The 15858-nt window shown below is 41.8% G+C and overlaps 1 protein-coding gene across 3 annotated transcripts in view; it reads left to right on the top strand.

Moving 5' to 3' along the window:
* The window catches only part of MICU2 (mitochondrial calcium uptake 2), a 113960-nt gene that overhangs the window by 70968 nt on the left and 27134 nt on the right, over positions 1 to 15858 (top strand). For all 3 annotated transcript variants that reach the window (XM_066259022.1, XM_066259023.1, XM_066259021.1), the window contains exons 3-6: positions 2669 to 2700; positions 2798 to 2870; positions 12745 to 12792; positions 15077 to 15159. In XM_066259022.1, the coding sequence (XP_066115119.1) occupies positions 2669 to 2700; positions 2798 to 2870; positions 12745 to 12792; positions 15077 to 15159 (236 nt within the window). The remainder of the gene's footprint in view (positions 1 to 2668; positions 2701 to 2797; positions 2871 to 12744; positions 12793 to 15076; positions 15160 to 15858) is intronic.

Raw genomic sequence — 15858 nt, 5'->3', positions numbered from 1 at the left:
CAATAAATAAAAATTATCCCAAACTAGAATACCTAAGTTTACAAACATGGTCATAGATGTTCCTAAAAGTTACCTAACCATATTCACAATTAGTTTTGATTAATAATGCAAAAATAAAATGTTGGAGAGGTTGTGGAGAAAAAGGAACCCTCATTCACTACTGTTGGTGGGAATGTAAATTACTACAACCATTATGGAAGAAAGTATGGTGGTTCCTCAAAAAACTGAAAATAGAACTACCTTATGACCCAGCAATCCCTCTACTGGGTATATACCCCAAAAACTCAGAAACATTGATAGGTAAAGACACATGCAGCCCCATGTTCATTGCAGCATTGTTCACAGTGGCCAAGACATGGAAACAACGATAAAGCCCTTCAATAGAAGACTGGACAAGGAAGATGTGGCACATATACACTATGGAATACTACTCAGCCATAAGAAATGATGACATCGGATCATTTACAACAAAATGGTGGGATCTTGATAACATTATACGGAGTGAAATAAGTAAATCAGGAAAAACCAAGAACTGCATGATTCCATACATAGGTGGGACATAAAAATGAGACTAAGAGACATGGACAAGAGAGTGGTGGTTATGGGGGGGGAGAGGGAGGGGGAAGGGGTTGGGCACAAAGAAAACTAGATAGAAGGTGACAGAGGACAATCTGACTTTGGGTGATGGGTATGCAACATAATTGAATGACAACATAACCTGGACATGTTTTCTTTGAACATATGTACCCTGATTTATTTATGTCACCCCATTAAAATTAATAAAAATTTATAAAAAATAATAATGCAAAAATAAAGTCTTGACAACTTACTAACTTCAAGTAATAGAATTTATCCTCACTAGATTTATAATCCCATTTAAGCATCTATAGAAAAAGTATATGTGAAGGTATTCTTTTTTTTTTACTTGTCACCTGAATTTTCAGTGCACAGAAGGAACTCATAGGTATTTTGAAAGCTAAAGGGAAGTTTGTGCTGAACATGGCTTATGTAAGGAAACAAGCCTGTCCAGGCGGTGGCGCAGTGAATAGAGTGTCGGACTAGGATGTGGAGGACCCAGGTTCAAGACTCCGAGGTCGCCAGCTTGAGCGTGGGCTCGTCTGGTTTGAGCAAAGCTCACCAGCTTGGACCCAAGGTCAATGGCTTGCGCAAGGGGTCACTCAGTGTTCTGTAGCCCCCCGGTCAAGGCACATATGAGAAAGCAATCAATGAACAACTAAGGTGTCACAACGAAAAACTGATGATTGATGCTTCTCATCTCTCTCCATTCCTGTCTGTCACTATCCCTCTCTATGACTCTCTCTCTCTGTCTCTGTCTCTGTAAAAAAATAAAGAAACAAAACAAGACTTTTCCAGCATTGTTTTAGCTGTAAAATGGCTAAGGCAATGAGAATAAGTTCCAACAAAGAAGCTGTGTAATTGCTTTAGAAATATAGTGGGTAAAGGAAAGTGATGTAAGCATAGAAAAAATGGCTAAAATCCTGAAATACTAAATCTCTGTTACTCAATCAGAAATTTTATTTTTAAGTGAGAGGAGAGGGGATAGACTTCTGCATGCATTCTGACCAGGATCCACCCAGCAACCTCTGTCTAGAGCTGATGCTCAAATCACCCAAGCTGTCCTCAACTTTGTATCCTCAGCGCCTGAGGCCCACATTCGAACCAGTCAAGCCATTGGCTGTGAGGGGGGGGGATTGGGAGGGGGAAAGAAGCAGATGGTCATGTCTCTTGTGTGCTCTGACCAGGATAATCAAATCCTGGACATCCGCATACAGGGCCAATGCTTTATTCACTGAGAAACCGGCCAGGGCCCAATTGGAAGTTATTAAAAGTAACATCACCTAATAATGGACAGTCATGTTGGCTAGCCTTTTAATTGAACTGCAGAACTCTAAGCTTAAGAGAACATTTTAGGGTTCAAAAAGATAGCTTTCTTTCTAAAACAGGTGTATTTTTTTAATCAGTGAAAGCAAAAATATTTTAATAATCATATGAACAAAATTATGTTTGGCAAGAATTTATGATGCAGACAACTGAGATAAGTCAAAGATATTTATAAGCTTTTATATGTTAGTGGATGGATCTGAAAGGCATCATGCTAAGTGAATGGAATCATATATGGAATCTAAAAAACAAAACGAACAGATTCATAGAAGAAACAAACTGGTAATTTCCAGAGGGGGGAGAGGTTGGGGAGCCACCAAAATAGGTGAAGGGGACTAAGAAATAACAGGAATATAAAATAGAGCATAAGGAATATAGTCAATATTGTTACAGTTTTATATGGTGACAGATGGTAACTAGACATTGTGGTAATCATTTTTGCATGTAAATATGAAATCACTATGATGTACACCTGAAACTAATAGAATATAATATATATGCCAATTATAATTCATGTCTGAGATGGGGTGAGTGACTTTCAAAACATGTTTTAACAAAGAACTTAAAGCTTCTTTATGTTTAGATTTAGAATTCTCTGGCTTGTAACTTTCATTTAAAGGTTCTAGCTAGAATTACCAAACTTTTATTTTTTTAATGAATATTTAGTGTTTGTTTTGTCTTCTAAGTGATCTTTTTCTTAATGGAAGTTGAGTTTTACCAAGAAATACAGGTAACTGTACTAAAAAGTGTTTCTTCTTTGCTGCAGGTAAAACTTCAGTCAAGAGGCTGACAAAAAAGGTGAGCCATGTGTGTGTAAGGAGGGATTCTTTTCTTAATATGGAAAATGAGCATTTATAAGTTAAATTAAAATATTTTAATATGTGTATATTCAAAGGATATCGAGGATGTACTGGCAGCAATCCAAAAAACTCGTGGATCAACCTTTTTTAGAGACCTTGGTGATAAAGGTAATTTTGATTTGTTGTTAAGTTTCTACTTAAGTGTTTTAATTAACCAAAGTATTATTAAGGAATTATGGCGTGAGGTTTGCAGCTGTATGTTAGAGAATGTACAGTAGAGAGTCTACATGGAGAGTGTTATAACTCATGTTATTTAGTAGATGTTTTAAGCCATGATAAAATATGCATTACTTAGGAAGTAACTTTGTCATACCCTGAGCAATTACAGATAAATTATTCAAGTTTTCATTAAGGCCTGGAAAGGAGGAGTAAGGCAGAGTATCTTAGGTGACAAGAGAATCTTCAGAGTTCACATAAAAATACTGTCAAAGTTTCCACCATCTCTATAGGTGCAGAAAAAGCATTTGACAAAATCCAGCACCCATTTATGATCAAAACTCTCAGCATAAAAAGTGGGAATACAAGGAACATACCTCAACATGATAAAGGCCATCTATGACAAACCCACAGCCAACATCATATCAGTGGGCAAAAGTTAAAAGCAATCTCCTTAAGAACAGGAATAAGGCAGGGGTGCCCCCTTTCACCACTCTTATTCAACATAGTTCTGGAAGTCCTAGCCACAGACAAGAAGAAAAAATAAAAGGCATCAAAATTGAAAAAGAAGAAGTAAAACTATCATTATTTACTGTTGACATGATAATGTACAGAAAACCCTAAAATCTCAGTCAGAAAACTACTGGACCTAATAATGAATTTGGCAAGGTGGCAGGATATAAAATCAATTTTCAGAAATCAGAAGCAATTTTATACACCAACAATGAACTGTCAGAAAGAGAAATTAAGGAAACAATCCCCTTCACTATTGCAAAAATAAAAAATAAATAAAGTACCTAGAAGTAAATTTACCAAGTTAAAGACTTATACTTGGAAAATTATAAAACATTGATAAAAGAAATTAAGGAAGATACAAACAAGTGGAAGCATATACCGTGTTCATGGTTAAGAATAATAAACATCATTAAAATGTCTATATTACCCAAAGCAATTTATAAATTCAATGCAATTCCTATTAAAATACCAATGATATACTTCAAAGATATACAACACATATTCCAGAAATTTATATGGAACCAAAAAAGAACACAAATAGCCTCAGCAATCTTGAAAAAGAATAAAGTGGGAGGTATCACACTTCCGGATATCAAGCTATACTACAAGGCCATTATACTCAAAACAGCTTGGTACTGGCATAAGAACAGGCATATAGATCAATGGAACAGAAATGAGAACCCAGAAATAAACCCACACCTTTATGGACAATTGATATTTGACAAAGGAGGTAAGAGCATACAATGGAGTAAAGACAGTCTCTTTAACAAATGGTGTTAGGAAAATTGGACAGCAACCTGCAAAAAAACGAAACTAGACCATCAACTTACACCATTCACAAAAATAAACTCAAAATGGATAAAAGACTTAAATGTAAGTTTTGAAACCATAAGCGTCTTAGAAGAAAACAGGCAGTAAGCTCTCTGACATCTCTCACAGCAATATATTTGCCGATTTATCTCCACGGGCAAGTGAAATAAAGGACAGGATGAACAAATGGGACTATATCAAACTAAAAAGCTTTTGCACAGCTAAAGTCAATATGAACAAAATAAAAAGACAAACCACACAATGGGAGAACATATTTGACAATACGTCTTGATAAGGGGTTAATAACCAAAATTTATAAAGAATTTGTAAAACTCAACACCAGGAAGATAAACAATTCAATCATAAAATGGGCAAAAGAAATGAACAGAAACTTCTCCAAGGAGGACATACAGATGGCCAATAGGCAGATGAAAAAATGTTCAACATCACTAATCATCAGAGAAATGCAAATTAAAATCACAATGAGATATCACCTCACACAAGTCAAAATGGCGTTCATTAACAAAACAACACATAGGAAGCACTGGTCAGGATGTGGAGAGAAAGGAACCCTCTTGCACTGCTGGTGGGAATGCAGACTGGTGCAGCCACTATGGAAAACAGTATGGAGATTCCCCAAAAAATTAAAAATGAAACTGCCTTTTTTTTTTTTTTTTTTTTTTTTATAATTTTATTTTTTTAATGGGGTGACATCAATAAATCAGGATACATATATTCAAAGATAACAATTCCAGGTTATCTTGTCGTTCAATTATGTTGCATACCCACCACCCAAAGTCAGATTGTCCTCTGTCACCTTCTATCTTGTTTTCTTTGTGCCCCTCCCCACCCCCTATCCCTCTCCCATTCCCCCCTCCCCCCCGTAACCACCACACTCTTGTCAATGTCTCTTAGTTTCAGTATTATGTCCCACCTACGTATGGAATAATACAGTTCCTGTTTTTTTCTGATTTACTTATTTCGCTTCGTATCATGTTATCAAGATCCCACCATTTTGCTGTAAATGTTCCGATGTCATCATTTCTTATGGCTGAGTAGTATTCCATAGTGTATATGTGCCACATCTTCTTTATCCAGTCATCTATTGATGGGCTTTTTGGTTGTGAAACTGCCTTTTGACCAGGCCATTTCACTTTTAGGAATATATCCTAAGAACACCATATCGCTGATTCAAAAGAAGAATGCACCCCCATGTTTATGGCAGCATTGTTTACAATAGCCAAGATCTGGAAACAGCCCAAGTGTCCATCAGTTGATGAGTGGATAAAAAAGTGGTGGTACATATAAGGTATTTTCCCCGCCAAGGAAGAAAGAAGGGCATGGGTGTGGGCAGTTCCAGCCAAAGTTCCCAGGCCTGGTTCCTCACATGACCTTCCCCCATTGCCAACCGACCTCACATTTTGACCTTTTATGTTAGATAGGGGCACCGCTATTCATCTGGCTACTTCCTGCTGGTTAGGGGTGTTGTGGGAAGGGGAGGTCAGAAGGTCGTGGCTTTGAGAGAAGTCGTGTATATGGGTGTAGGAGCATCTGTTTGGCCATGACTTGAGAAACCTCATGGATGCGGTCCTGTAGGATTTTAAAAAGAGGAGCAAATATGAGTAATATGCTGATAACTAGAAGAGGATCTAGGATAGGGGCAGCCCAGGTGAGGATGGGTGGCTGCCATCAGGAGTTAAGTGGGTGTAAGAGAGATTCCTGCACAGTTTCTTGCAGACGGTTGAGGACCTTGATGTTTTCTTTCATCAGGCCAGTCTTATTGAACAGCACTGCTCCCTGCTTTAACTCACTCTGGTTGCAGGTTCCCAGTGGGAGGGACAGGAGCAACAGGAGGTTCTGCAGGGCCCAACCTTTCGGTGAGCCGGAGACGGGTGGGGCCCAGTGGTTTCCACTGCCAGCAGTCCTGCATGGAGGCAAGCTTGTGGTGAAAGACATGGTACCAAGGTGTTTGCCCTAGGAGCTTGGCTGCAGTAGGAGTGGTCAATATTACCATATGGGGTCCCGTCCACCTGGGCTGTAGGGAGCCAGCCTGGAGCTCCTTCAGAAGAACCCTGTCTCCTGGCTGGAGGGGGACCACTGGGTGTGCTTCATCTGGACTCCCTGTGGGAGGAAGGGTCCAGTCCGCATGTTCCCTGAGAAGATGGTGGAGTAAAGGCAGAAAGGGGAGGTAGGTGGCAAGAGGAGGGGGGTTTGGCTAAGAGAGCAAAATTGGGAATTCAGTGTCAAAAGAAGCCTATTAGATTGAGGAAAGAATCTGAAGGAGTGCAAAAAGGGGATTCCGTCCAAACTGCATGTCAGGAGTGGCCTGTGAAGAGGAAAGGAAGGGGTCCCACCCACTCCTATAACCGAGACCTGTGAAGGAACTAGAGGTCCAGAGTGTGATGGCAAAACAGAGAATGTAGCCCTTGTGTCCACAAGAAATGAGATGGACTTACTCACTACTTGCAGCATTACCCTGGGCTCGGTGAGAGTGATGGGGTCTTCAAGTCCAGGCCACGTCAATTGTCCATGAGACCAAGAAGTTCGAGTGATAGGCCTGCCTGGCTGACTTGGCTTCCCATTTGGGTGGCTTGTCCTCCACGTAGAGGCGCTGAGGAAGAGCCTGTTGCAATCACTCTGCCATTGACCGAGCTGCTTGCAGTTAGGGCAGGGTTTAGGGGGCAACCGTGGGCAGGGGCACTGCTGGGACCAGCGACCCTCTTTGCCACATTTAAAGCAAGCTCCTGGTGGGGTTTCTCTTTGTGGTCCAGACTTGGGTCTAGCACCTCCTATGCCTTGCCCCCTTGCTCTGCCAGCCTCAGGGCTGTCACAAGAGCCTGAGTTTGGAGTGTTACCTTTTGCTGCATGCAGTCTAGTGAGCAGCCTCAGCCTTTTTCTACTAGCCGTGACCATTAAAAACTTAAAATGCCATGTTCACCAGGTCTCGGATAGGGGTTAGGGGTTGAGAATAAGATGGGGGGGGGCTCCTGGGGAGCCCGGCACCCAGATCCAGCCAGAAACGCTGGAGCCAAAAGCAGGACAGGGCCAGGCTTTCCTGCAAGAAGACCAGGGCTGGGCCATGGGGTCAGGAGCCCTGCAAACCTGCGTGAGGGCCAGTGGCCAGCGGATGAGGGCCTGACGGGGAGTGGCTTAAGAACATAGCGGAGAAGGGAGGGACTCCTCGCGGGCAGGGGAGGGGGCTTACTGGAGGGAAGAGACCCGAGCAGAAGAGGTCCACAGAGGGACCAGAGAGGGGTCCCAAGAGACGGGCGCCCTCGGGGGTCGGGCATGAGGGGGAGAGAGTTGGGAGTTGGTGAAGGAGGAAAGATCAGGAGTGGAGGGTTTAGCTGAGGTTTTTCTGGCCAAAAGGGCCTGCGCTGTGGAGCAGGCGGCACAGAGATTAGGACAGGAGTGCAAATACTAGAAGCCCTGAATGTAAGGGATCTCCAACCATTTCCCAGCTTTTTTGGCGATAGTTAAATTGGTGAGGGTGTAAAAATCGAAAGTCCCTTCAGGAGGCCATCTGGTTCAATTATCCAGTGGATTCTGTGGCCTGGCCACATTGGAGAAGATCAGTTTCTTCTTTAGGGAAGGAGAAATTTCGGATAAGGTACTCCAGGAGTGTTTTTGGATCTGGTTCAGATTCCTGTGCCTCTATGACCACCCTCAGTCCTCGGAGTGATCAGAGATGAGAATTGGCGTCCCGCAACTCAAGCTCTGGTCACCAGATGGTTAGGTAGTGTGTGTGTGTCCGGGACGTCTTCACGGGCACACACACATTTGGAATGGATAAGAGGTCCCTGACGCAGCTGCGATTATGGACAGGGAGTCTCGGCAGAAAGAACTGAGGGGAAGCTGGAGGCAGGGGACTTACCGCACCGTGTGCCGAAGAGGGTGGGAGGTCGGAGATCCTGGTTCTTCCTCAGAAGGGAAGGGGAGAGGAGCGGCCCCAGTGGGCTTCAAGCTCCTACAGAGTTTTGGCACAGAAATGTAAGGTATTTTCCCCACCAAGGAAGAAAGAAGGGAATGGGTGTGGGCGTTTCCAGCCACAGTTCCCGGGCCTGGTTTCTCACATTCCAACTGACCTTCCCCCATCGCCAACTGACCTTACAGTACATATATACAATGGAATACTATGGGGCCATGAAAAAGAAGGAAATCTTACCTTTTGGGACAACATGGATGCACCTGGAAACTATTATATTAAGTGATATAAGCCAGGCAGAGAAAGAAAAATATCATATGACCTCACTCATTTGAGGAATCCAATGAACAATGTGAACTGAGGAACGGAATAGAGGCAGAGGTGGGATCAAAGGGACCAGAGGAAAAGCAGACAGAGGGAAAGGGGATGATAGGATGGCATCAGAGAAGGGAAAGATATTGGTGAAATTATATATACATAACACAGATACAGATAACAGGACAGCAAATCCCAGAGGGGAGGGGGGGAAAGAGTTAGGGGGAGGGGGGCAAAAGGGGTGTAAATAGGGACACAGAGATGGAGGGTGAGGGTATTATATTCTATGGGACACTTGAATCCATGTTAACACAATATATTAAAATTAATTTTAAAAAGTTTCCACTATCTCATAACTTAACAAAAAGTGGTATATTCTTGAAATAAAGCAAATAATTTTACCCTCCATGCATTATAAAAAAGGAAATTGTAGCCCTGGCCTGGTGGTTCAGTTGGTTAGAGCGTTGTCCTGCTACACCAAAGTTGTGGGATTGTTCTCCAGTCAGAGCACATACGAAAATCAACCAATGAATGTGTAAATAAGCAGAACAACAAATCCATGTTTCTTTCTCTTTCTTTTTCTCTCTTTTTCTCTCTCTTCTTCTCTCTCTTCCTATCTCTCTCTAAAATCAGTAAATAAATTTTAAAAAATAAAATAAAAGACACTAGCCAGTTGGCCCAGTGGTAGAGTGTCAGCCTGGTGCATGGAAGTCCCAGATTTGATTTCCAATCAAGGCACACAGGAGAAGCGACCATCTGTTTCTCCACCCCTCCCCCTCTAACTTCTCTATCTCTCTTTTCTCCCCTCCTGCAGCCATGGCTCAACTGGAGAAAGTTGGCCCCGGGTGCTGAGGATGGCTCCATGGCCTCTGCCTCAGATGCTAAAAAATGGCTCTGTTTGCATGGATGCCCCAAATGGGTAGAGCATCACCCCCTAGTAGGTTTGCCAGGTGGATCCTTGTCAGGGTGCATGCAGTAATCTGTCTTTGCCTCCTCTCCTCTCACTAAAAAATAAAATATAAATCTTTTTAATAAGAAAATAAAATAAAAAAGGAAATTGTAAGTCATAGTTATGTATTTTTTAAGCCCAGACAGAATTCTCAATATAATACCATCCTCAAAGATGTACTAGGCCCTGGCCAGTTGGCTCAGCAGTAGAGTGTTGGCCAGTGTATGGAAGTCCCAGGTTCAATTCCCAGTCAAGTCACACAGGAGAAGTGACCAGCTGCTTCTGCACCCTGCCCCCTCCCCTTCCTTTTCTCTCTCTCCCTTTCTCTCCCCTTCCTGCAGCCATGGCTCATTTGAGCAAGTTGGCCCAGGACGAGCAAAGGAGCTATGACCCCAGATGGGTAGAGCATCACCCCCTAGTGGGCTTGCCCAGTGGATCTTGATCTGGGCACATGCAGAAGTCTGTCTCTCTGCCTCCCCACTTCTCAATTTTATTTTTAAATGATGTTCTGAATATAAATTATAAAACATGCTATGAGATATAAGTATTCTGTGACAGATGTAATTTCTCGTTGGAGAACATGGTTCTTAAAATTGCATTCAGCCCTGGCCGGTTGGCTCAGTGGTAGAGCATTGGCCTGGCGTGCAGGGGTCCCGGGTTCGATTCCCGGCCAGGGCACACAGGAGAAGCGCCATCTGCTTCTCCACCCTCCCCCTCTCCTTCCTCTCTGTCTCTCTCTTCCCCTCCCGCAGCCGAGGCTCCATTGGAGCAAAGATGGCCCGGGCACTGGGGATGGCTCCTTGGCCTCTGCCCCAGGCGCTAGAGTGGCTCTGGTCGCAACAGAGCGACGCCCCGGAGGGGCAGAGCATTGCCCCCTGGTGGGTAGAGCGTTACTCCCTGGTGGGCGTGCCGGGTGGATCCCGGTCGGGCACGTGCGGGAGTCTGTCTCTCCCCGTTTCTAGCTTCAGAAAAATACAAAAAAAAAAAAATTGCATTCAGTGGCAAGTCATATTTTATAATGATTCTAATTTTTAAATATTTTCAAAAAAGCATAGTAAAAGAATTTAACCACCCCTTCTAGTGGCTCCTAAGGTTTTTTAAAACAAATTTTTAATATAAATTATTTTAAATACTTCCTATTTGACATGCAGTCCTATAATATTGCCACTTAACATTTATTTTACAATTATGTATAACAAATATGTATTAAATTGTCTCTCCTATAAATATTCTAAAGTGTCAATTTCTTTTAAAAAAGCATTTCATAAGGCAGATCCCTAGAATGTTGTACAAATATCTTGTCTATAATCTCTATTGAAAGTGTAGGGTGCTATTTTTACATTCTCCACATTTATTGAAGCTTTTTATTTACAAAAAGCTTAGTATTTCAAAGAAAGACTGGAATTTTCTTTTTCAAACAGCTCCCCTATGTAAAAGATGTGGACTTTGTCTGGAGAAAAGAAACGTAAGGTCTCCTTTTGGCACCAAGCCCAGTTCAGTCTAGCAGTTTGGCCATTTCTTCACAATGCTATATTCCTTTGAAAATTAAAAAAGTGTTATTCATTATTTTGTGAGGCTGCAGGAGATGAAATACCTTTTCCTGTCAACTAATATTTAGAGTACCTTCATATAAACACCAAACATGTTTTTTTAAGTGAGAGAGAGATAGACAGGAAGGGAGAGAGATGAGAAGCATCAACTCTTAGTCGCAGCACCTTAGTTGTTCATTGATTGCTTTCTCGTATGTGCCTTGACCTGGGGGCTACAGCAGACCAAGTGACCCCTTGCTCAAGCCAGTAACCTTGGACTCAAGCCAGCAACCATGGGATCGTGTCTGTATCCCACACTCCAGCCAGTGGCCCCAACGCTCAAGTTGGTGACCTCGGGGTTTTGAACCTGGGTCCTCAGCATCCCAAGTCAACACTATCCACTGCATCACCTGGTCAGGCATAACCACTGAACTTTTTTTTAAGGTATCTGACAATAAAGAGTAGTACATCTGCTCCAAAATAAAAACAATAGAAAAGTTGGTGATGCAAAAAAAATCATTAAAAACGTTTAAAGTGCACCTGACCTGGCGGTGATGCAGTGGATAGAGCATCAGACTGGGACGCAGAGGACCCAGGTTCGAAACCCTGAGGTCGCCAGCTTGAACACGGGCTCATCTGGTTTGAGCACAGCTCACCAGCTTGAACCCAAGGTCGCTGGCTTGAGCAAGGGGTCACTTGGTCTGCTGTAGCCCCTGGCAGGCACATATGAGAAAGCAATCAGTGAATAACTAAAGTGCTGCAACAAAGAATTGATGCTTCTCATCTCTCTCCCTTCCTGTCTGTCTGTCCCTAACTGTCCCCCTCTCTCTCTTTCTGTCTCTGTCACACACACACACACAAAAGAAGATAGACAAATGGCTGATTTGCACATGAAAAGATGCTTAGCATGACTAATCATTAAGAAAATGCAAATCAGACTACAATGGCACTGGTCTGGTGGCTCAATGGATAGAGCATCAGTGGATGAGACATTGACTCAATGCACTAAAGGTCAGAGTATATACAAGACTCCTCGGCCTCTTCCTCCAGAGAGGACATCATTGGCCATCCCACCCACACTGCATGTAGGAGAATGGGGAAGGAATGGTTGACTAGAGGAAAATCGTCCATCACAGGATTTGTTTTATTTTAAGTAGTTCAGTTTGACCCTCATATATCCAAGCCTCTGTTATTCTAGTGAATTTATAACCCTTTGAGTCGTACGAAAGTTCATGTACATCCTCGTGACTCCTGACCATCCGGAGTACGATTATACATGTGTAAGGCAACATTAAAAAAGGCAAATGTTTGTTCTTGTTTCCATAAATTGGTTATCAAACAAACATGATTTTAAGTTAATAAAACTGTAAGTAGAACTAAATTCATTTTTTGAAAAATTCATTCCCAGGGGTCAACAACCATGAAAACTCACTACTCAAAGATAAATTTGCTTTACTTGAGATGTTATGAACAATAAAACTGAGTGGAAATTACATAGAGTGCCATGAAAATAAAACTTCTGGTGCACACCTGTTATTTCCTAGCCAGTATCCATCCCCTTCTATACTAGTAATAATAGTGTGGTGTAAGACCTAGGATCTTTCTGAAGTATTAGTACTGTACTTAACTCTGTTATAGAAGTTTTCCAGTATACCACAGAGAGATAATTTAAAGTGAAAATGTGTTCTTATTAATTATGTAAAGTTTCCATATAGTATGTATATGATTGCTTCTAAACTATCTAAAACTTACTTTCCAATGTTTTTATTTTATCTCTTCCAGGATTAATTTCATATACTGAGTATCTTTTCTTGCTTACAATCCTCACAAGTAAGTACTGTACCCACATTTTTTCTCAATTCTTACATGGAATTCTCTATTCCTAACAAACAGAGTTTGGAAGCTTAGTATTTGTCTTTATCATTAAAATTATTCATACCACCCTGCACAGATAGCTTCATCGTCCAGGAGTACAGAGGTTGCCGGTTCGATCCCCAGTCAGGGAACATACAGGAACAGATGGATGTTCCTGTCACTCTATCTCTCTCTCTTCTCACTCTCTCTCTCCTTAACCTCTTCCCCTCCTCTCTTGAAAATAAATATATAAATAAAATTCTTAAATATATATATATTTGTACCCTAGTTTCTATATTAAAAAACTTTATCAACATTCATTCTATAAAATTCCTAATCAGCAGTCTTCACACTGTCAAGGTCATAAAAATCAAGGAGAGAGAGAAACTTTCATAGCTTGGAAGGGACTAGGAAACAATGAAGTACAACATGGTTGGTTGTATTTGACCCTAGAATAGGGGAAACAACATTAGTAGAAACACTTGAAACCAAAATAAAGTCTGTAGTTAGTTTAAAAATGCTTTATCAGCCTGACCAGTGGTGGCACAATGACTAGAGCATTGACCCGGGTCTCTGAGGACCCAGGTTCAAAACCCAATTTCACTGGCTTTTTTTTTTTTTTTTTTAGAGAGTCAGAGAGAAGGATAGACAGGGACAGATAGACAGGACCGGAGAGAGAGGAGAAGCATCAATCAGTTTTTCATTGCGCGTTGCAACACCTTAGTTGTTCATTGATTGCTTTCTTTTTTTTTTTTTGTATTTTTCTGAAGCTGGAAACGGGGAGAGACAATCAGACAGACTCCCGCATGCGCCAGACCGGGATCCACCCGGCGCACCCACCAGGGGGCGACGCTCTACCCACCACCGGGGGACGATGCTCTGCCCCTCCAGGGCGTTGCTCTGTTGCAACCAGAGCCACTTTAGCGGCTGGGGCAGAGGCCAAGGAGCCATCCCCAACGCCCGGGCCATCTTTGCTCCAATGGAGCCTCGCTGCAGGAGGGGAAGAGAGAGACAGAGAGGAAGGAGAGGGGGAGGGGTGGAGAAGCAGATGGGCGCTTCTCCTGTGTGCCCTGGCCGGGAATCGAACCTGGGACTTCTGCACGCCAGGCCGATGCTCTACCACTGAGCCAACTGGCCAGGGCCTCCAATTTCACTGGCTTAAGCTCAGGGTCACTGGCTTGAGCATCAGATCATCAACATCCCATGGTTGCTTACTTGAGCCCACAGGTTGCTAGCTTGAAGCCCAGGGTCACTGGCTTGTACTCAAAATGCTGGCTTGAGCAAGGGGTCACTGGCTCAGCTAAAAAACCCTAGTCAAGGCACATATGAGAAGCGATCAATGAAAGTACCACAACTGCAAATTGATGCTTCTTACCTTTCTCCCTTCTTCTCTGTCTCTCTCTTGCTATAAAAAATAAAAATTTTAAAAAATGTTATACCAGTATTAATTTCTTAGTTTTGATAAAGGTACTATGTTTATATAAGATGTTAACATTAGAGGAAGTTGGATGAAAGGTATATGGGAACTCACAAATAAGTTTTTTAGAAACCGTACTCTGAAAAAGGAAAAGAGAGAGTAAGAAATCAAGCCTGACCCGGTAGTAGTCTAGTGGATAGAGCATCAGCCTGGGATAATGAGGATCCAGGTCAAAACCCCAGGGTCGCTGGGCTGAGCATGGGCTCACCAGCTTTAGCATGGGGTTACTGGCTTGAGTGTGGGATCATAGACATGACCCCATGGTTGCTGGCTTGAGCCCAAAGGTCCCTTGCTTGAGCCCAAGCTTGCTGGCTTGAGCAAAGGTCACTGGCTCAGCTGGAGCCCCACCCCACCCACCCCTGGTCAAGGCACGTATGAGAAAAATCAATCAGTGAGCAACTAAAGTGCTGCAACTGTGAGTTGATGTTTCTCATCTCTCTTCCTTCCTGTCTCTCCCTTTCTCTCACTTAAACAAAGAGAGAGAGGATAAAAATCAATATGAAAATAGCCATGGTCTGATAAGAGTATGGGAAACGTAAAGAAATAAAGTTCTCAAATTATTTTTTCTTTGAAGGGCAGCATACTTAATAACAGAACAGCATACCCATGGAAATGTATCAGCCTTTGAAAAAAATCTTTACTTTGAAAGAGATTACTTCTTTCTCTGTTCAGGTATTTAATCATTTAGTTTCTTGTGGCTGATGTCAGATTCAGAGCTCTGTGAGATCTGCACATAATCTACCTTTCACCAGTGTTTAATACTCATTTTTTTCTTGATTACAGAACCCCATACTGGGTTTCATGTTGCTTTTAAAATGTTGGATGCAGATGGTAATGAGATGGTTGAGAAAAAGGAATTTTTTAAGGTAAGTAAATTCTAGTTATTTTTAATTTATCATAAAGCATCTGGATATTTGTGTGATAATTTTACATTTTCATAAAAATCAAAATTATATTTACTACTTATATATCAAATGTCAAGAAATTATTTATACATTAAAAATGCTCAATTTTCTTTATATTACACCTTGAGGAAACAGTTAAGGAACAGAGTATAAGATTCCAAAAAGGAATGAGCTGAAGCATCTGCCTTTTTTAGAGTTTCTTTTTATGATTTCAACAAATGATAACACAGTAGAAAGGGCTTCATAGACCCGTTAAAAATTATTTTATCTTTCCCCCAAAGAAGAGGCTGAAAAAAAACAAAAACTTAGGCCTTCTTATATCCTGGGGAAAATGGCAAAGCCATAATAGGTATAAATCAGTGCCTATTTTCCAGGAATTTGCTACAGCCAGTGTTTCAGAAGCTGAAAATATGTTTAAATGAAATCACCCAAGACATAACTCCAGGACATTCAACCAGCAAATTTCACTTCATTTCAGGAAACTTGATGGTGATATTAAATATACTCCTGCATATAAACTGTTGGTTATGTGCCAGTTAAGGGTCTGGTTTTTTAATCTTCTAGAGTACTTCATGGAGAAAAAGTATGTCAGTTCTAGTTACCTGTTGTTTCTTCCAGTCTCCCATGTGCTGGGAAAACAGACAACAAAGCCTGTTACAA

This window comes from Saccopteryx bilineata, chromosome 2 (assembly GCF_036850765.1).
Source record: "Saccopteryx bilineata isolate mSacBil1 chromosome 2, mSacBil1_pri_phased_curated, whole genome shotgun sequence".
Classification (NCBI taxonomy): domain Eukaryota; kingdom Metazoa; phylum Chordata; class Mammalia; order Chiroptera; family Emballonuridae; genus Saccopteryx; species Saccopteryx bilineata.
The sequence above is the reverse complement of the archived record's forward strand: the minus strand, read 5'-3'. Positions and strand labels throughout refer to the sequence as shown.